The sequence below is a fragment of the Pseudochaenichthys georgianus genome, chromosome 18, assembly GCF_902827115.2.
Source record: "Pseudochaenichthys georgianus chromosome 18, fPseGeo1.2, whole genome shotgun sequence".
Classification (NCBI taxonomy): Eukaryota; Metazoa; Chordata; class Actinopteri; order Perciformes; family Channichthyidae; genus Pseudochaenichthys; species Pseudochaenichthys georgianus.
This window is the reverse complement of record NC_047520.1, coordinates 1,079,813-1,100,524: the sequence shown is the minus strand read 5'-3', so window position 1 is coordinate 1,100,524 and position 20,712 is coordinate 1,079,813. Positions and strand designations below refer to the sequence as shown.

Sequence of the window (20,712 nt, the reverse complement as noted above, 5' to 3'; positions counted from 1 at the left end):
TGTGAAATCCAAATGTATTTAAAACTCTAAACAGGAAAGTCCAATTTACATAATCAAATGCTTTTTCTGCATCGAGCCCAAGTAATACTGCTTCCAAATTACTTTCATTTATATGGTTGATTATATGTAGTGTCCTTCTGATATTGTCCTGGGTTTGTCTTTCTCGTACAAATCCTGTCTGATCAAGGCTAATAATTTGTGGTAATAATCCCTCTATTTGTTTGGCTAGTATATGGGTAAAGATTTTATAATCCTGGTTCAACACGCTAAATGGTCTAAAATTACTGCATTCAGTTTTATCCTTTCCCTCTTTTGCAATAAGTGAAATTACTGCCTCCTTCCAAGAGGGGGGTATAATGTTCTCCTTAAGAACCCAGTTGAAGGTAGACTGCACCATAGGTACCAATGAATCTTCCATCACCTTGTACCATTCCGAAGGAAACCCATCTGGGCCTGGGGCCTTATTCGATTTAAGAATTGCTATAGCTGACTACCATCTGACTTCTCTGCTCACTAGTCAGTTTAGGCAGATGTATCCCCTTAAAGAAATCCTCAATTTTCTCCCCATCAATTTGAGCTTGGGAGTATAGCTTTCGATAATATCCTTCAAAACTATTTTGTATTTATTTTAATTTATACTGTATAGAATTATTGATAGGATTTTTTATTTTATGAATTGAATTCTCTGCTTGTTGTTTTTACAGCCTATAGGCTAATAGTTTACTGGCTTTTCCTCCTCCTTTATAGTATTTCTGTTTTGTGAAAATTAACTTTTTTTGTACATCTAATTTATTTCATTCTTTTATTTTCTGATCATTTGAGTCTTTATGATTTTGTTCAAATTGTTTTAATTGCTTGGCTCTTTTTAAGTGAGCACTGTATCCAATTATCTTCCCTCGAAGCACAGCTTTACATGCATCCCACAGTACTGGAGGGGAAACTTCACCATTTTGATTTTGTTCCAAGTACTGATATCCTTCTTAATTTGGTCCTTCATATTATTAACCCTCTGGAGTCGGTGGACGCGCCGGCGCGTCCAAGTGCGCATAATTTTACGTAATTAATCATATATTTTTGATTATAAGGAGTAGAAACATGATTCAGATATCCGCGGAATCGCCGGAAGGGTAGCTTTCCAGCAGTATCTCCTGTGAGACTGTAACCAGGGCACAACAGCCAATATGGCCGCTCAAAGCAGCTTGACTTTACACTGTGTGGGATTGGTGGATTCGTGTGTCCGTCAAGGAAATCTCAGCCGGCAGACATCATGGTCTGAAATGACCAATGGACATCGAGAAATCACTAAGGACCTACCCACCGAGTAAAAAAAACATAAACCACGTTTCTCCCATCAGTTTACGTCAGTGTGGAGAGAGAGAGAGAGAGAGAGAGAGAGAGAGAGAGAGAGAGAGAGAGAGAGAGACAGACAGAGAAAATGGCTAAAAAAAGTTGCCGACTTCACTCGAGATTTATTCGTCCCACAACGGAGACATTTACAGTGACATGATTTTGCCATCGATTATTTTATCATACTGTCCTGTACAGATGAGACTTTGTCATAGATTTATTTATGTGTGCCTGTTATTATTTTACCGTCCTGTACAGATGAGACTTTGTAATCAGATGTAGCCTATGTATATGTGTGTCTGTGATTTTATACTGAATGTAAAGTAACTGGAAATACCTGTGTGTGTGTGTGTGTGTGTGTGTGTGTGTGTGTGTGTGTGTGTGTGTGTGTGTGTGTGTGAGATCGAGAGAGACTCCTTTTCCAACCTCCCAAACTTTCTTTTTATGTGTGCATTTTTATTTGTGCTTGAGCAACATTTTACTTGAACTTTATTTCAATGAAATTAGTTGTAATTATTGTCCTACATTTGTATTTGTTTTACAGAGATGTTTCACAGCTGTCTGGGCCTAGTGGCCCACAGGCGGCGTTTATCCAGCAGCCACAACATCCATCTGTGCCGGCCCCCAGGTCAAGATCTACTGTGGCTCAAGGGCCTTCACCAGAGCCATCACCACCAAGGACCAGCAGACCAGCATCACTACAGCTGCCTCTACCTCCATCTGTGGCTGCCACCAGGTCAAGATCTACTGTGGCTCAAGGGCCTTCACCAGAGCCATCACCACCAAGGACCAGCAGACCAGCATCACTACAGCTGCCACCTCCATCTGCGGCTGCCACCAGGTCAAGATACACCTCAGCACAAAGGCTCAGCCATCACCTTCAACCCAGCCAGCAAGGAGGTCTCGTGGAGGTCTCGTATAGCACTTGTACACCCCACCTACACAGCAGCCCATGCACCATCACCCCCACCTACACAGCAGCCCATGCACCATCACCCCCACCTACACAGCAGCCAGACCCACTGTCTTGGAAGACAGACAAAGACCTTGGCACTGACATTTATAATGAATAGTTGGTTGAAAGTTCTGATGTTCAATTTTGTAAATAGTGAGATTTTCCAGTTTCTTATATTTATATAAATAGTTGGTTGAAAAAAACATATTTATAATAAATTGTTGGTTGAAAAAAAAAGGTTGAATGCTCAATTTGGATTTGTACACATCACATGAACCTTGGTATGCAATATGAAATCATTATTCAGTCCTGATGTATCTCAGTCCCTGCTGTGGTGAAAGTAGAGTGATAAACACTTGTTTTACTCAAAATTCGAATACATTTTTTTTCATTTTAGACATGAATAACACATTTATATACAGTGTAATTCAAATATTTCACTGCTTTTGTGATCCTAAGACTTTGGTAACCAAATCTAAAACACCAAAACATTTCGATCACATGAGTACATTTGTGTTTTCACATGAGTTTTGAAGATTTTCTGAAAATCGGATGTAACATTTTAAGCTTTTGAGCTACTTATCTCATGAAACAGTGCTCTAAGGTGAGTAATTTGCATATATAGCAATACCAGAGATTGTCCTGAACATTTTGATATTTAACACATGGGGTGCCATGTGAGAAGAAACACATTTAAAAGGGGATTTAAGAAAACATCAAAAATTCGAGAAAATACCCTTAGACTCCAGAGGGTTAAGTAAATGTGTATTTCATCTCCATAACGTGTTTCTTTGATCCTGCTCCAGATTTCATTCTAAATAAATAGGCCAATGATCTGAAAGGTCCATGACCCCCATGTCACAGCCCCCACCCTGTGTAGATCTTTACCGAAGGTTTGAAAATAATCAATCCTTGAATGAGCCAAATGTGGGTTAGAAAAAACAAGTATAGTCCCTCTTTGAAGGATTTATTTCCCTCCAGAAATCTACCAAACCAATATCGTTCATTGCCAAATAGATTTTCTTGTTTATCAGCTTGGGCTGCCCAGTATGCACATTTGAAGAGTCCAGTTTAGGATTTAGGATTCAATCTTATGTTTGGACCCCCCCCCCCCACACACAGATTAGGACCCCCTGAGTTTCTGCTATAATTAAATCAAATTTCTGTTTAAAAAATCGACTAATAATGAAGAAAATGAACACATTAGTTGCAATTGTAATTTATGCACAAACTATACATTACTACAACATTTGAATCATCAGTTCTTTCTCATTTTCCTCAATTGTTGTTCCAAACTGGTACTGATGTTTAAAGCCTAGTCTTCTTATTTAGCATGTTTTGTATCCGATAGATGCGTTTCCTGCAAGAAGGCCACCTCAACTTTATCTCTTTTTAGTTTGGTTAATATCTTACTTCTCTGGATAGGATTTACAAGACCATTCACATTGTACGTTGCTATTTTAACAGCTTGAATTCAGATTCTTCCTCTCCCTCAGGACCCTTTTCACCAGAGATGGGGACTCGAGTCGCACTTAAGTCGCACACACAGAGACTTCAGACTTGACTTGGACTTGTGACCAAAAGACTTCAGACTCGACTTGGACTCGTGTGTTGGGACTCGTGAACACTCATTGTGTTTTCTATTGTTGGCGTATTAAAGGTGGGGTAGGTACATTTGAGAGAAAACGGCTCGAGATCGCTAGAATTTGAAAATCCACAACCGCAGATAATCTGCTAGAGGCTGCTACTTCCTTATAGAGCCCGCCTCCTCCAACACACACGAACGCGCACATGACCAATGAGGGCACGAGATAAGTTTGTGCCCAGATGGAAGGCTGACAGGCAGGTAGGCCATCCAGTTATTTTAGCCGGGCTCATTACGCAGACGTGCGCGCCTCTGTTACTACCTCGTAGTAACACCATGGCGACCGGCGGCACACCTGCGGCTGTACCGCTTGTAATTAGGTTCAACTACAAACACTTCGAACAAAACGCCGGCGGAACCAACAAAAGGAGCGCACACTGCAAAGTCTGCAATATCAAAATCAAGGATGCTGGCGCAACAACGTCGGATTTCATCAGGCACTTGAAAACTCACCCGGAGAGGTCAGTCACATTAACGCATATGGACGGTTAGCAAACATGTTTAGCTCAGCATCAGCTATGTAATGTTAACTTAGCTTGCTACTAGCTTTGTAACTGAATATTTGAAAAGATGAGTGAATGTTTGCTTGTCACACTTGTTTGAGTTGAGTGGCGTTGACATCCAACTCTTGACATGACATAAAAAAGGTCGGTAACGTTAATCATTACGTTCCGCTGCCACCATTTACTGGCTAACGTTAAACGTAGAAAAATACATAGTTACATATATACATCTGTGGGTTTATAGGCAGGTTACAGGTTTATTGTTGACCACGTAGCGTTAATGTTACAGGTTTATCAGGTTACCATGACACTGGCTTTGAGTGAGAGGATAGAGGAATATTATATGTTTATTAATAGTAGACTTAAAAGATGTCATTAGAGACCCAGTGTATAATAACACAGTAAATGCTTTGAATTTCTTAGATATAGCTGTGCAGTATTCTTAACAGACTGGATAGCAGCAGACAATAGAAGGCTTATTACAACCAGAAGAGACATGAGACTTTTATTTTTTTAGAGACTTGAGACTTGACTTGGACTCTTGACCAAAGACTTGAGACTTGATCAAGTCTCACCCCACAAAGACTTGAGACTTGACTTGGACTCGTGACCAAAGACTTGAGACTTGACTTGGACTTGCAAAAAAAGACTTGTGAACATCTCTGCTTTTCACCTCTGCATTCGCTCTTCGTTTTCTTAACACATCAGGGGCGTAGTCATGATCCAGATTTACCCTCCTTTCGAGATGTTCGAATCCTCGCTTTTGCCAGGCCAGTCTCAGCCATTCTTCTTTCTTTCTGTAGATTGACAGTTTGACTACGATAGACCTCTGCGAGGCATCCCCGGGCGCTCTCAACTACTAGTTCAAATGCAGCCAGGAGGTCCAAACCCTCCCTCAGCAAAGCCTCCGCAAAAGTTCCCATCGACGGGGAATTATCCTCCAGCCCATCTTTAACGCTGTGGATTTGGATATTTCCTGTTTGGATCAACCTTCCAGGTCCGTTAGCTTAGCATCCAGATGCACCTGTAGTTGTACCAGCTCCGTCACCGCCTCCTCCGCCACCTGTAGCCGTGTTTCAGTCGCCTCAATCCGTTCTTCTGCCTCCGCAATTCTAGTGTTAATCATGTTTATTTATTCACTAATCTCTTTCAGCTGCTGACCGTTGTCTTTCCTGAACTCTCTCAAGTATTTGAGAATGATGCTCATGTCTGCTCTCCCAGTTTGGTCTTCCTCGAGGTGCGTAGGAGTGTCGTCGTCCCCCACCACGCTGCTAGCAGAAGAAGGTAGGCAAGCTCCATCTCTGTCAAATAACTCCATCTGCATTTTTTTTACCCTTTCCTCTAGAAATTCTCAAGACCAAAACTCTTAAGCCAAACTGTGAAATAAATGTTTTATGTATTCCGGTTGCCGTTGGTAACTTTTAGCACCGAATATTGGGAGCACGTTCTTTAAGCAGCCATCACATCGCTCACCAAACCGGAAGTCAATAAAGAGCTTTTTGAACATTAAATCATGGAGACATATCACAGTAGAGGCACTACATACTGATATACACCTGAACATCAGCAGGAGAGGACTCTTTAAAGTAGAGACACTACATACTGATATACACCTGAACATCAGCAGGAGAGGACTCTTTAAAGTAGAGACACTACATACTGATATACACCTGAACATCAGCAGGAGAGGACTCTTTAAAGTAGAGACACTACATACTGATATACACCTGAACATCAGCAGGAGAGGACTCTTTAAAGTAGAGACACTACACACTGATATACACCTGAACATCAGCAGGAGAGGACTCTTTAAAGTAGAGACACTACATACTGATATACACCTGAACATCAGCAGGAGAGGACTCTTTAAAGTAGAGACACTACATACTGATATACACCTGAACATCAGCAGGAGAGGACTCTTTAAAGTGGAGACACTACATACTGATATACACCTGAACATCAGCAGGAGAGGACTCTTTAAAGTAGAGACACTACATACTGATATACACCTGAACATCAGCAGGAGAGGACTCTTTAAAGTAGAGACACTACACACTGATATACACCAGGGGCCTCATTTATAAAGCTTTGCGTAGGATTCACGTGGGAAGGTGGCTTATGTAGGACAAAACAAATAAATACGCACAAGAATATTACGATTTATAAAACACTGCGTAGGCACGTCCTATGCAGGTTTCCCTTTATAAATCACAATCAACTGGAAATGCGATGCAGCTTTTGCGGGCTTCACGTAACACCCATATTTGCCTATACATAGTCAAAGAAACGCCCCTTATTAATATTCATTTGGACTGACTGCATGAAGAAGATCGCAGGAAATGACGACAGAACAGCTAAAAAAGTCAAATCACATTGTTAGGTCGATCCAGTTTGAACCAGAGTAGCAGCATGGAGGTCGGATCGTCACCAAAATAAATAAATAAGTGGTCCGTAAAAAGTTAATTACAAAATACACATAACATTCCACATCTTCCATGTGTCAGTGTATTTGTACTGGGGACAGGAGTCCCCCTCTATGATGAGAAACTGTAAGAAACTCCTCCGGAGTGGAGTCATGACGACTGGATCTTGAATTTTTTTCGTGGTTTGTTTTCCAGCTGTCGATCAGCTGTGCGCAGCGTCTCCACTGCAGCCTGTGTCTTAACCCCCCCCCCCAAGCAGCAACTCTATATCCACCAGTTAAAGGAAATAAAACTAATGTGTTGTGTTATATTAGCTGTACAATTTACCAAATCCTGTGTTTTACGAGCGACTTATCAAGTATTGGCAAACGGCATAAAACATGATTAAACATGATCGTATAAACCATACTCGTATCTTTACAACCTAGAGAAAAGCGGCGTCAGTTTAAAGTAATTCTGTCTTTCTGCTTACCGCATCATTTATGAGAATACATAACATATTCGAGGTAGTTTTCAATAACATTTCCGTATTTATTTATTTCTCCAAGTTATGTTTTTGTGTGCACGGAGGAGTCTCAAAGCGGCGTTTGTTTAATAATTTTAAGATTGGCTTTAATCCATTTTTGAAAATTAATTATTCATATATCATACATGAGAGGTAATATTTTATTTATGGTATTATTCAAACATATTTCTCTCCATTCTTCCTTCTGCCAACGGTGTCGGAGTTTCTCGTCTCTCCCGTTTTTGTGCGTACCGCGTACTCATGGGTCAGAGTTTGCGTGGAGGACCGCACAATTTCCAGTCAAGTTTGTTTTTTATAAATCACAAGGATCGCTAAGAAACTGGCGTTATACACCTGAACCCATATCTAAATATGAGAGTCTGTCAAATAAACCCCACAATGTTCAAGGTTGTTTTCTCATTAAACAAAAGTACATGTTTAAAGTCCTTAAATAACCCAAATGTCCCCCAGTGTAAGGGACAACAGTGTTAGGAATATATTGAGATGAAGTGAACACTGACCTGAGTTCTGGGGGTCTCTTTGTTCTCCTCCATGCTGCTCTCAGTGCTCCTTCTCCGTCTGGGTCTCTGAAATAAGTATTAACACTACAGTCAACACAAAACCAATCTACAGCTAAGAAGTAGCATAGCAGCAGAGGTGGGAAGTACATTTACTCAAGTACTGTAATTAAGCACAACTATAGAGGTACTTTACTTGAGTATTTACATTGTATGCTACTTCTACTCCTCTACAGTTCAGAGGTAAATTGTGTACTTTTACTCCACTACATGTATTTAATACCTTTAGTTACTTTACAGATGTGGGTGAAATATAATCAAGTGTTAAATCAGACTTTAGTTCCACCTGGAGTAAATTCACAAGCTACAAATGAAAGCCGATTTGTATCCTATGGGAACATGTGGTTTTGTGACAGTTGCTCTAATAAAGAATACATACAAAATATAATAAGTAGTATAATAATCTATTACAGAAAGGAACAAAAATGAAGTTGTTTATAATATTACTAATTTACAAAAAAAAACAGTATTCCTTTTCAATATACCAGCAGTTCAAATAAAGACCATTCATATAAACTTGAATATACTTGTACTTTACTTGAGTATTTCCATTTCCTGCTACTTTGTACAAATCAATACAAGACACTAAATAAGTGTTTTTATACTTGAGATATGAGTGTCATCTCAAATGAAGACATGGCTACACAGACTACTAGAATGCTGTTTGAGTTTAAGCTTCAATTTAAAGGAACCAGTGTTTTTGTTTCATAAATCAGGTGTCCATGTGCTGCATTAAACCACACAGAATGGAAGTAGCGGAAATAAAAAGCAAAACGCAAATGAAGGCAGTACGTCTATTTACGGCCAATTGAACTGAAGTTTTCCACATTTCTAAAGCTTTACTATCTTCAAAGCAGACCTCAGCAGTTGGAAATATCGGATGTTTTTTGTTTTGCCTCTCTGAAACACGGACTGATAATTGAAGTGGTAAAAACAGTAGCAGCGGTAGACACTAGGGATGCTCCGATCGATCGGTCACCGACCCCTGTAGATTTAGTATTATTATTCTATCTACAACCAGTCTATATATATCTGTATTTCAAAATGTATCGTAAGAGTGCTGGTAATCCACGTTTTTAAAGAATGTAACAGTAATCTGATTACTTATTTTTGTAACGTAATTATGATCAAATATAGTTACCTTATTGTCTGTATCCTGATTAAGTCATTTCGTTACTATCCAAGCACATTAAAATCCCTTTATTTATGTTTAGCGATTAGCCACATAGCATAACAAGCTAAACACAAACCGAACCACAGGAGGCCTTAAATCCGTCCGAGGCAACAAAAGAACGATTTAACGGAAAACAGCTCGGTTAAAATAACCTGTAAGGATAAACTAACCCTTTGTGTGTGTTTTAAAAGTCTCTAAAACACGTTCAATTCGCTATAAACTCCGTAAATCTGCATCAACGTCTGATAGCTTCTGAGTGCTGTATCCTGGCAACGGACCGCCGCGCAATGCATCATGGGGAGTGTAGCTTTTTATTTAAACAGCCTTTCAGTGGATACTACAAACAAAACACTGCCGGCTGGTGGTGAATAAATAAAAGTATGAAAAATAGATAAAAACAACTGGAATTAAAGAAATAATAATACATAATAATGATAATAATAATAATGATAATATATAGAAACATACAGATGAGACGGGTATGACAGAATTGAAATGTTTTTTGTTTTATAAAATAAATGTTACCATAAAAAATAACTTAGCCAGTGTTTTTGTTAAATAACTTAAGCCTCTGTAATTAGTATTATTATGCACTCAATATATTTCTCCATTACTTTTAATACTTTTTAAATTCTTAGTAATGTGAGACATACTGCTCTAATCCATACATGTATTCAAAAAATATGTATTAAATGACAATGTGTTGTATTTCTGGTAGTGAATAATCAGCAACATCTTAATGGAGTTTAATAATTTGATAATCATTATTAATCTAGCATGACAGAGGACAGACTTGTCTTTAAACTTTAAAAAGGTGGTTCTAGTAAACAAACAATGTTGTCAAATGATATTGTAAAAACATCATTAAATGTACACACAACTCTACCACATACATTGAAAGTTATTTCTCACAGGACATACATATATATAGAACATATTTGGAAGTTGATGCATCCAAAGCAAAAACCATCAAAACTGTAAATCATCATCAATGATTTTCAAAATAAAACACATTAAAAAAAAGTTGAATCTGTTAATTACAGAGAATTCAGTAGTCGGTAGATTATGACATTATAAAATACAGAGAAGAACAAATATGTTAAGATCAAATATACATTATAAATCCAGCAAACATAAACAAATAAAAGTTACTGAGAAACCAAAAACTTTTATTTTGCTAACTTGCATTAGCTCAACTTTTGTCTTTATAAAAGCTCAATGTTTGAGATGTTTTCTAAAATATATAAAACATACGCTGTTCACACCATTTAAACAAAAGACGTTTTAAGTTGTTGAATAGACCAGAATAATAACGTAGACATGTGTGACTCTCTTCACTGACCATCAATCTGAGTCATGCTGATGTGTAACGTTTATATTGTTTATAATGTGGTAACTTGTCTCATGGTTTTTTCCTGCTCTCCACCTCTTCCTTTATTTCCTTCACTTCTTTCTCCTGGTCTTCTCCTCCTGGAGCTTCTTCAGTCACTGGGTTGTAAAGAGAGATGAGAACATTTCAACTTTTGTTTAATGATACTTTTACTGTGTTTCACTCCAGTTTCAGTGATTCTTGTCTCGGATTTCATTTACTGGTTAGTGTAATCACTCAGTGTGTGTGTGTGCGTGCGTGTGTGTGTGTGTGTGTGTGTACCTCTTCCCTGAGGTCCTTCACTTCTTTCTCAGCTTCCTCTCTTCTCCTCCTGGAGCTTCTTCTCAAACTGAGAGAAAGAGAGACGGAGACATGTGAACTTTATTTAGTGAACAGAACATCCTGGTCCTGATGAAAACTAGTTCCTGATCGGCATCATATGTTCTCTCACAGGAACAGTACCTTTACCTTCACACAGTATACCTCTCAGAAACAAATCAATGCCATATGGAAAATATGAACCTCCTGTTTATTTACTACAGCTCCTATCACAGAGATAAACAAAGTGCTTCACAAAAACAAAGTTAAAAATAAAACCACAGAAACATTAATACAATAAAAACAAGAGCCAGAAGTTAAGGTTAACATAAAAACAAAACAAAACAACAAAGAGTCCCAAAGGAACAACCAAAAGAACACAACACATCACACACATGTCAAGGAGACACCAAGGCCAATCAAAAGCTTCTGCAGAGACTGCAGACTGAATGTCTGCAGGTAGAGAGTTCCATAGTGTTGATCCACTGCCTCAAACCCACGCCTTTAGTTTCCAAAGGAGACCGTGGGACCTATGGTGATGAAGGGATGGAGAAGGTCCGTGTGTGTGTGTGTGTGTGTGTGTGTGTGTGTGTGTGTGTGTGTGTGTGTGTGTGTGTCTGTGTGAGTGTGTGTGCGTGTGTGTGTGTGTGTGTGTGTGTGTGTGTGTGTGTGTGTGCGTGTGTGTGCGTGTGTGTGTGTGTGTGTGTACCTCTGTCTCCTCTCTGCTGTTCTCTGTTATATGGATCTCCGGTGACTCTGTGTGCTCTCTCTCCATCTTCCTCAGGTCGGCTGCTTTTTGGTTCGCTAGCTGATAAACACACACATGTTGATTTCAACAGTTTCCTTTCATTAAAATCAAAATATAAATTCATTGATAACGTTTTGAAAAACAACAATAAGTCCCGAGCAATGTCGCTGTAGGAGATAAAACATGAAATGTAATTCAGTTCACTTTCTGAATTTGAATAATCAGTGGAATAAACATTTAAAACATTGAAACAACTATTTGAAATGCACATTTGAGAGATGTTGGTTTTAACTGTGTCTCAAAAGAACAGAATGAAATGTTTTAACCAAATGACTCTCATACGAGGAGATTCACACTTTCTGCCCAACTGCAGCCGCTAATAATAAAGGAAGCTTTGACTTGTTGTCAGAAAACCTTAAGAGAGTATTGATTGTACTTCTATGAAAGCAGCAGCTGGTGAAAGGAAGGACGTGGCTTCTTTCTAACTGGGGAGACGTCAGGTTGTCAAGTATCGTATTGTAATCCCTTTACATAGGAATATCCTACATGGTGGGTTACCATTAAAACTATCATTTACGATTAAGAGTTCCCCGCACAGCTTTAGTCCTTTGGTAGAAATAATTTTTGATGGGTTCACGTTTTCTAGATCTTTTCCGAAATTCACGAGGATTCACATGAGAGCGACACAGACAAGAGAGAGAAGAAGACTGCAAACATGGAGGTAACCTATCCTTGATTTATGCTACTATAACTCTTAAAATTGGCTTTGCGAATGTTTTTTTAAGCCAGGAAAGATTTGTTTTGGGTTTTCCCACAAACACTTTTCTGTTTTACAACAAATACATAAGGAATAAGATGAAGGGTCTGAACTTCCTTCTCAGCTTCCTTCCTCCTCAGCTGCTCCTCAAGCAGCTGCTGCTCAGATTTGATTTTCTATGAGGGAGATGAACAATCTCTTCTTTGAAGATACCACACACTGACACGTGCTTTATTGCATCTCTGACAGATCCGGTATCTTCTCGTACAATTTCCAATACTTTTACTCCGATCAAACTGTAGTTTTTTAGGTTTATTTAAATCTCCCTTTACTAAAAGTATTGTCTTCTTTCTTTACTTACCGTCTCTTCCATCAGCTGTCTTCTTTCTTCAGTAGAGCAGCCCTTCTTTTCTCCTTTATCAATTTCATAACAATTTCAAGATATTAAATACAATAAATTGCACTTAAGGAAGTATTTAAAGCACATAATACATCTCAATGGAAAGTTAGCTATACAATTGGGTGTTGATTCAAAGTAAACCACCTTGTTTTGTTGATCAACACCAGATCCTGTAAAACACTGACTTTGGGATTGTTTGAAAGAGGACGAATAAAGCTCAACAAGGAGCACTATTTATTTTTCCTTTGCATGACAAACTAATAACCCAATCTGAATGTTCAATATCAATTAATGTGCATGCAGTATTATCATAAGCTTAACAAATATCCGATCAGATACCTGTAGATCTGTCAGCTGTTTATTTCACATGAGTTCCAGTGTGGCAGCTTTTCACGGCTCCCCCTGGTGGATCCATGATCCATTGCAGCTGGTTTCATTAAAATTACATTTATGTATCAAGGGGGCGTTTCAAGTCCTGCGGGGGCGTTTTCCTTTTCAGCAGGGGCCCACCCGTGCCGATCACGGACCCGCACGGGTAGGCGTCTGAATTGAAGCGCTACATCTGTAAGTAATAAGTAGTAATATGTACTAGGTAATACATATATTTAAAACACAATCAACAGAAACATGAATGTGAGCTTAGTGCAAGTAATCAACATTAGCGCGAAACAAATGATGTTCGAAGTACAGTTACAGTGCGGTAGCAGCGGAGATGAGTAAAAAGGTGACTGCTGCTGATGAGGGAAGGGTGTGTGTGTGTGTGTGTGTGTGTGTGTGTGTGTGTGTGTGTGTGTGTGTGTGTGTGTGTGTGTGTGTGTGTGGGGGGGGGGGGAGTAAAGTCCAGGTCCATTTGGGGCAGGGGGGAAAGGTGGGAAAGGTGGAGAGGTCAGGAGAGACTAGGGAGGGAGGGAGGACGATGATCCTCTGGGCAGAGTTCACAATGCGCTGCAGTGTCTTGTGCATGGCCGTCGCGCCGTACAGGCCTCACTAGCGCCCCCCCCCCCCCCCCCCCCCCCTTGTCGACGCTCGCGAAACAGAGGGCCTTCGTTAGCGCGTGAAGAGTCTGCTTTATGCACTCCGTAGTAGCCCCGCTGCGAGGCTCCAGCGAGTTCACAGCTCATGAACCACCCCCCCCCCCCACCGCTCAACAACTTCAATATTCTGGGCTAAGCCCCGGATCTTCTCCAACCCTAAATCCGCCACTGGGTGAGGTCATCTGTGATACCACACCCAGGAGTTTGGTGCTGCTCACCTGATCCACAGCAGCGCCGTTGATGGTCAGGGTTCATTGAGATGAAGCAAGAAAAAAGAAAGCAAGATTTGTCAGAAGGGCTAGTTATGATTTCACCCTTGGCCAATACAATAATTTAAAGCCTTTGCAGTATCAACTGATTTGGCGTACTACAAGCCAATGCACCTGCAGGACTCTTTTTTGGGTCTGAATCTTCATGGTTGAGTGCACGCATTATAAAGCGCTTTAAATGAAAGTGCCAGCAAAATAAAATGTTACTGTCACATATGAAACTCTGATGAGGCTGTGTGCATGGCTCTCCTGCTTGTGATGCAGAAACCCACCAGCAGGAGGTTCAGTGTGTGTGTCTGGTTTAAGGATGGTACCCACTTGAATGAATCTTCTTGTTTGGAGTTTCTTTCCTCATGATGTAATGCACCTATGAGTCGCTGTGGATAACATGAACAGCTAAATAACAAAAATGTCCTTGACTGCTGGATGGAAGTGTTTCATTACCACACGAGTGTAATGTTCAGGTGCTAATCAAGTTAAGTGGATCTGCCTGTACTTACAGGCCCCACATGATGCCTCCTGATTACCCAACAAATAAATAAGAAAAATGACTTTGTCTTCGAAGACAGTGGAATATATGACAACTATCTTTATTTACATTATACTTATTATGTACTCATATTCAAAAAAAGGTTTCAACTAGTGCTGAAACCACACAGAGAAACCACCCCAGCCTCAGAAGCACTCTGCACAGGAAGAGGAAGTTCTCACTCAGACAGCAGGAAGACATCATGGAGGTCACAGCGCTCTGCAGCCGACTGCGTGAGTCTCAGATTATACACTATTCCCTTTTGACAAATACTAAGCATATTTTTGCTAATAAAACGTTTTCTCTATCTGCATATATAGTGACGTGTGTGATCATTCTGCTGGGTGCACATATTCAGAAGAGCTCTTTGCAAAACTATGGTGGGTAGAAACTACTAAAGAGTCACATCCTCATGTTAATAGGAAATACCAGTGTGTCCGTGCATTGTGTTCAAATACAGTGATTATCCATTTTGCTATATTCTTTATTCATCAGAGGTTTTATTGTCTCTGTTTCTGTCCTCAGACGCAGCTTTGCTCATCGTCACCGAGAGACTGCAGCTCTTTGAATACGAGCCCTTCTCTTTTCTCTGCGAGGGTCTTGGCTCTGCTCTGAGGGGGTTAAGGAACAACAACGAGTTAATTCAGGGTTGTTATAATATTGCTTCATCAACACTGAACTGCAGCATTCAACAGGCCTATGATTCAGACAGCGGGGTCTACTGGTGTGAGGACGAGAAAGGAGAGAAGAGCAACTCCGTCAACATCACCGTCACCGGTATGTTTTGTTGATTCCGAACATCGTTTTTCACAGTCATTTGTCATATACCTTTTTTGTAGACTTTTATATCGTGTTCTTAATCATATTATTTTACAGTATTTAAAAAACTAATTCTACATTTGCTCTTTTTCTGCTTATTTAGCAATATTAAAGCAGTTTCCTAACATTGGAAAACCTACTTGGCAATAAACGTGATTCCAAAAAAGTTTGTTAGAGAAGTGTGTTGGTCGAGTGACAATATCTGATTAAAGTAAAAAACCTGAATATTGTAAAGAAAAACTGAATTTAACAAGGAAATGCAATGAAAAGGAAAACCCCAAAACAGTGTACGGAATTCTTAGCATTGTCGATAAGCATTTTCTCAAACGTGATTTGGGTCGCAACGTGTACAAATAAATCCCGGTTTAAGTTTAAAAAATCTTGTCTATGATGATGTTTAAAAATATTAAAAAAAAGTGACAGGAATGACAAACAACCGTCAACGCTGCCACCGGAAAAAAAGAAACATGTAATAATATTAACCGCTATACTATGCAGACCATATACATTACTGAATAATTGTTATAAATGTTTTCTGATTACTTTTCAATATTTTGCATTCATTCTGTGCATGTTAGCAACCAACTTAACATTCACAGGCTCTCCAATGCTTGTGTCAATAATATAATGTTCACTTTTTGTCAATAACTCCAAATGTGTTCATTAGACTGAACGTTTGATCCCGTTCAGGTGGCTCTGTGATCCTGGAGAGTCCTGCGCTTCCTGTGATGGAGGGAGAATCTGTGACTCTGAGCTGCAGGAACAAGACGACCACTTCCTCCTTCTTCTCAGCTGACTTCTATAAAGATGGCCGCCTCATCAGAACCAGCTGTACAGGAATCATAACATTCGAAAAATGTTCTAAATCTGATGAAGGACTCTACAAGTGCAGCATCTCTGTCGGTGGAGAATCACCAGAGAGCCGGTTTGCTGTCTTAAAGAAACATTTTAATCTGATGTTCAAAGAACGTTTTTAGAATGTTTATTTTTTCAAATAATGCTCCTATAAGGTTTAAGGTTAACTAAGACATAACGTTTTAACTGCAACATTCAGAGGATGTTTTGAGGATGTTATTGAGGCCTGAGATGATTTTTTTTATAAAATGTTCCTTGAATGTGATATGTTAACAAAGGTGGAACGTTTTGCCTGCAAATGTCTAAGGATGTGTTTTGGACGTTGTTGGCTAACTAATTAAAGATGTTCTTTCTAAAACGTTCCCTCAATGTTACATGATAACCAAAGAAAAACATTTTGAAAGCAACATTTAGATAATGTTTTAAGGAGGTTATTCTTTTTTTATAAAACGTTGATGCGAAATATTAACATGGTCATGGTCAACGTCAGATTTATTTCTAGTGCGCTTTTAAAAAATAAACTTGTTGCATTTGTTTGAAAAGGATGTTTAAAAAAAATCTGATGTCACCACATTTTCGTTTTTAGAAAAAAAACAAGCACGTAATTCATGATATTGCACGTTTGCGTAGGCATGTCTGAGTTCCCAGCTAGACATGGTTGGTTCTAAAAACATTCTGAGAATGTTACCATTCATTGTTCTAGGAATGGTTTCATCGAGATGTTTTATTTTGGTTCCTAGAATGTAGTTCTGAAAGGTAGGATAACGTTCTCTAAAAACATTCTTAAAATGTTTGGTGATAACATTGTTCAAACATTATACCCCAAGTGCTTTTGTTGTTTATGCACATATCTCTATTCATATGGATCGAATAACACTTCGAAAACCAAAGATAGACATATAGAAGAACGGACCGACTATCACTGCCCGTCCCTTAAACCCCTGTTAGTGTTTGTATGTGTTTGTTTCTACTGTGTGTCTCTCTCCCCCCACCTGTCTGCTGGTCTGCTCTACACGGCTGGGATCTCCAATCAACCACACCTGCAACCTGCTCATCAGCCACACTATGAAAGCCTGCAGCCTGCACTCATTCCATGCCGGATTGTTGCCGTGAACGGATTGTTGCCGTGAACGGATTGTTGCCGTGAACGGTTTGTTGCGTGCCGCTCTAGCTTTTTGCCAGCATATTCTTTGACAACTTTGCCTGCTTTTGCCTCACACTCATTTTTGTGTCTCTCCCAGGAGGAATCCAAGGCCTTCCACACTCCCAAGACCAGCCAGGCCTCACTACCCACCCTGGAACAACTGTTTCCCACTGCTGCCATAACCAACCTCCACTCCCAGCTCCCCTTTTCTAATAAACAAATGTTACATGTACATGCCTACAACTGCACAAAGAATGACGTTACAGGATTCTCGCCATACGAACTCATGTTTGGGCGGCAACCACATCTACCAATTGACTTAGCTTTTGGACTACCTCTTACAAACAAACAACATACATCTCACTCTCAGTATGTCCAAGATTTAAAGTCTCATTTGGAGGAAAGCTGCAAGATAGCAACTGGAAACGCAGAAAAGAGCATGCAGAAGAACAAAATAAGATTTGACAAGCATATCATTGCTGCTGATCTTTCCGTTGGAGACCGTGTCCTCGTCAGAAATGTACGTCTGAGAGGAAAACATAAGCTATCAGACACATGGGAATCTGAAGTGTATGTTGTTACCAAAAGAGCTGGAACATTGCCTGTCTACACAGTCAGACCAGAGAAAAAAGATAGTCCCCAACGTACCTTACATAGAGATCTTCTTCTTCCTTGTGGTTACCTATCTGCCTCAGAAATCCCAATTCCGACACGAATCCGCAAGCCCATAACTCGTTCCAACACAGAACATCTAAAAAATCACGTCGACATTGATGAAGATGAAACCCCAATATACTGGTACAGTGAATTGACCATCTCTGAGCTTTCAAGATTCACCACCATACTTGACATACCAGCAGATCCCATTAGTTCTCTTTCCAGCACAATACTACCAACTACCAATAGCACAGCCCCTGTTGGTGCAGCAGCAGAGGATGCTGCTCAGAACCTCTCTAAACTGAAGAGAACTGGAATGGAACCAGCAGAAATTGCTGAAGAGGAACAAGCAGACATTGCTGGAGAAGAAAAAGCGGACATTGCTGAAGAGGAAAGGGCCCGTTCCTCTGAAGACGATGACTTGCCAATCTCCACTTCAGACAATGTGGATGAACTTCCAAGACGTCCAACTAGGAACAGGAAACCACCAGAACGATTTTGCTACGCAAAACTTGGACAACCAGTATTAGACACCTTCCATACACTTGTTCATGGGTTGGCTACTGCCTTCACATATACCTTAACAGACACTGAGTTTCCCTTGCACACATTGCAGCAACCAATTAGCACACAACCAGGTCCATGTCCGAGACGTACATGAGATCAGGGGGGGAAAGTGTAATCCAGGTTCAATCCTAGCAGGCTCCCGTAGCTCAGTATAAATGGCAGCCAGATCACTTCCGTTTCCTTTACTGGTCGGTTGGGATGCTGGTTGCTACGTTGATGCTACATACTACACACAGGGATTCCTCTACGATTCCTAAACAGATTAACGTTTTGGTGACAATTGCTGCAATCAGCGGTCAGGTTTTTTGTTTGGATATATTTGCTTTTGCCAGGTGCTTGCCGCACCTGATGACCTTTCATGGACCTTGATGGCGAGCTAAGATTATAAACCTATCCTCCCTGCCACATGGTGAAGTAGGATTAAATGGAAATTAATTAACTTTACCCCGGAAGCTTTTCTTTTGTTGTCTTTTGCCTTTACTGGGCCCCTGAAAAATAATCATGTGAATTTGAATGAACTTGTTATCTTGAATACAACTATTTTGTAACGCATACCTGGTTTCAGTTGTATTTTTCACACACATTCAGCTCCATAGTCGTTCCTAGTTCTTCTGAATATCACTTATTTAATTACAGCTGATACACTTGCTACATTAGTCTAGAAAAAGGTAAATGTGTGCATTTTATTATAAAGTTGTGTATATTTACAGACCGTTGCAAAAACTAAGAAGCTTATAAACATCAGGTTTAAAACTAATCTCTTTCGACTCCACCTCGAGCGATAGAATTACTAACAAAGAACTGCTAACAGAGCACTTATATACTAACAAAGGACAGGCTTACCTAAAGCCAGTTGAGTAGCACTTGAAATGTTTGGCTCTATGAAACCTGATGTCCTTATATGATTCTGTTTTCTTCAAGGTTGTGTCTTCCTGGTCGAATGTACTTATTGTAAGTCGCTTTGGATAAAAGTGTCAGCTAAATGCAATGTAATGTAATGTAATGTAAAAGAGCTTTACAAAAAAATAACACAATTAAAGATGTTTGGAGTTTTATTTTAGTTATTAATTTTATTTTTTGTCCAAGAGATGCTGATTTGAAACCGTTGTTATCAACACTGAACTGCAGCATTCAACAGGCCTATGATTCATACAGCGGGGTTTACTGGTGTGAGGACGAGAAAGGAGAGAAGAGCAACTCTCTGTCAACGTCAAGGTCACCGGTATGTTCATCATAACTACGATTTGTTTTAAACTGCAACGCTCTTTTCCTTTAAATCAGATATACTGCACCTATTTTTCAATATTACATATATATACAGTATGTCTAAAACATATTGATTCTGACCCTTAGCTTTTTAAATATACAGACGATACACTTCTCTATGTTACTATCTAATTTCTGATGTATTGATCATGTAGTTCTGTTTATTTCTGATATGTTCATTCAGTATGTGATGATGCCACATTTCACGTTCACTGTATTTTCAGGATGACATTTCTTCCCTCTCTCTAAATCATCTCCTATTCTTTAATATAAATAACCACAGATAAGACTAAACGTTTGATCCCGATGTTGTTCAGCTGGCTCTGCGATCCTGGAGAGTCCTGTGCTTCCTGTGATGGAGGGAGAATCTGTGACTCTGAGCTGCAGAAACAAGACGACCACTTCCTCCATCCTCTCAGCTCACTTCTATAAAGATGGCCGCCTCATCAGGAGCAGCTCTACAGGAAACATCACCATCCACAGGGTTTCTAAATCTGATGAAGGACTCTACAAGTGCAGCATCTCTGACGGTGGAGAATCACCAGAGAGCTGGCTGGCTGTCAGAGGTGAGATATTGCATTAAAGCTAACGTTTGGGGATATATCTGGAGCTTCTGGGTTATATATATATATATATATTCACGTTGTGTTATGTTTGCAGCTGTTCACAGAGAGACGTGTCCCTCCTCGGATCACTCCCTTTACGTCCTCTTCGTCTTAAGGACTGTGTTCACCGTAGTGATGGTGGCTCTGCTGCTGCTGCTGGTGGGACTGCTGCATTGTGGGAAACTCAGGGTCACACAGAAATAACTCATGTAAAAAGATCAGAGACAGCGTGGTCATCAAGA

General features: G+C 39.8%; 1 protein-coding gene and 1 pseudogene across 1 annotated transcript; one reads left to right on the top strand and one right to left on the bottom strand.

The window, feature by feature from the left end:
* The window catches only part of LOC117463581 (zinc finger protein ZFP2-like), a 57,754-nt pseudogene extending 48,343 nt beyond the window's left edge, over nucleotides 1–9,411 (bottom strand).
* A 5,345-nt stretch (nucleotides 9,412–14,756) lies between these two features.
* LOC117463994 (low affinity immunoglobulin gamma Fc region receptor II-like) lies at nucleotides 14,757–20,674 on the top strand. The gene is made up of 5 exons (XM_071206624.1): nucleotides 14,757–14,790; nucleotides 14,878–14,937; nucleotides 15,083–15,334; nucleotides 20,183–20,431; nucleotides 20,526–20,674. The coding sequence occupies exons 1-5, from the start codon at nucleotides 14,760–14,762 to the stop codon at nucleotides 20,672–20,674; spliced, it is 741 nt and encodes a 246-aa protein (XP_071062725.1). The 5' UTR covers nucleotides 14,757–14,759.
* Nucleotides 20,675–20,712: the final 38 nt, after the last annotated feature.

Bases quoted from the DNA above. Each gene is read 5' to 3' on its own strand.
- LOC117463994 (XM_071206624.1), top strand. From the start codon at position 14,760: ATGGAGGTCACAGCGCTCTGCAGCCGACTGC. The intron at 14,938-15,082 runs GTGGGTAGAAAC...TTCTGTCCTCAG, and splicing joins GAGCTCTTTGCAAAACTATG to ACGCAGCTTTGCTCATCGTC. The intron at 15,335-20,182 runs GTATGTTTTGTT...GATGTTGTTCAG, and splicing joins CGTCAACATCACCGTCACCG to CTGGCTCTGCGATCCTGGAG.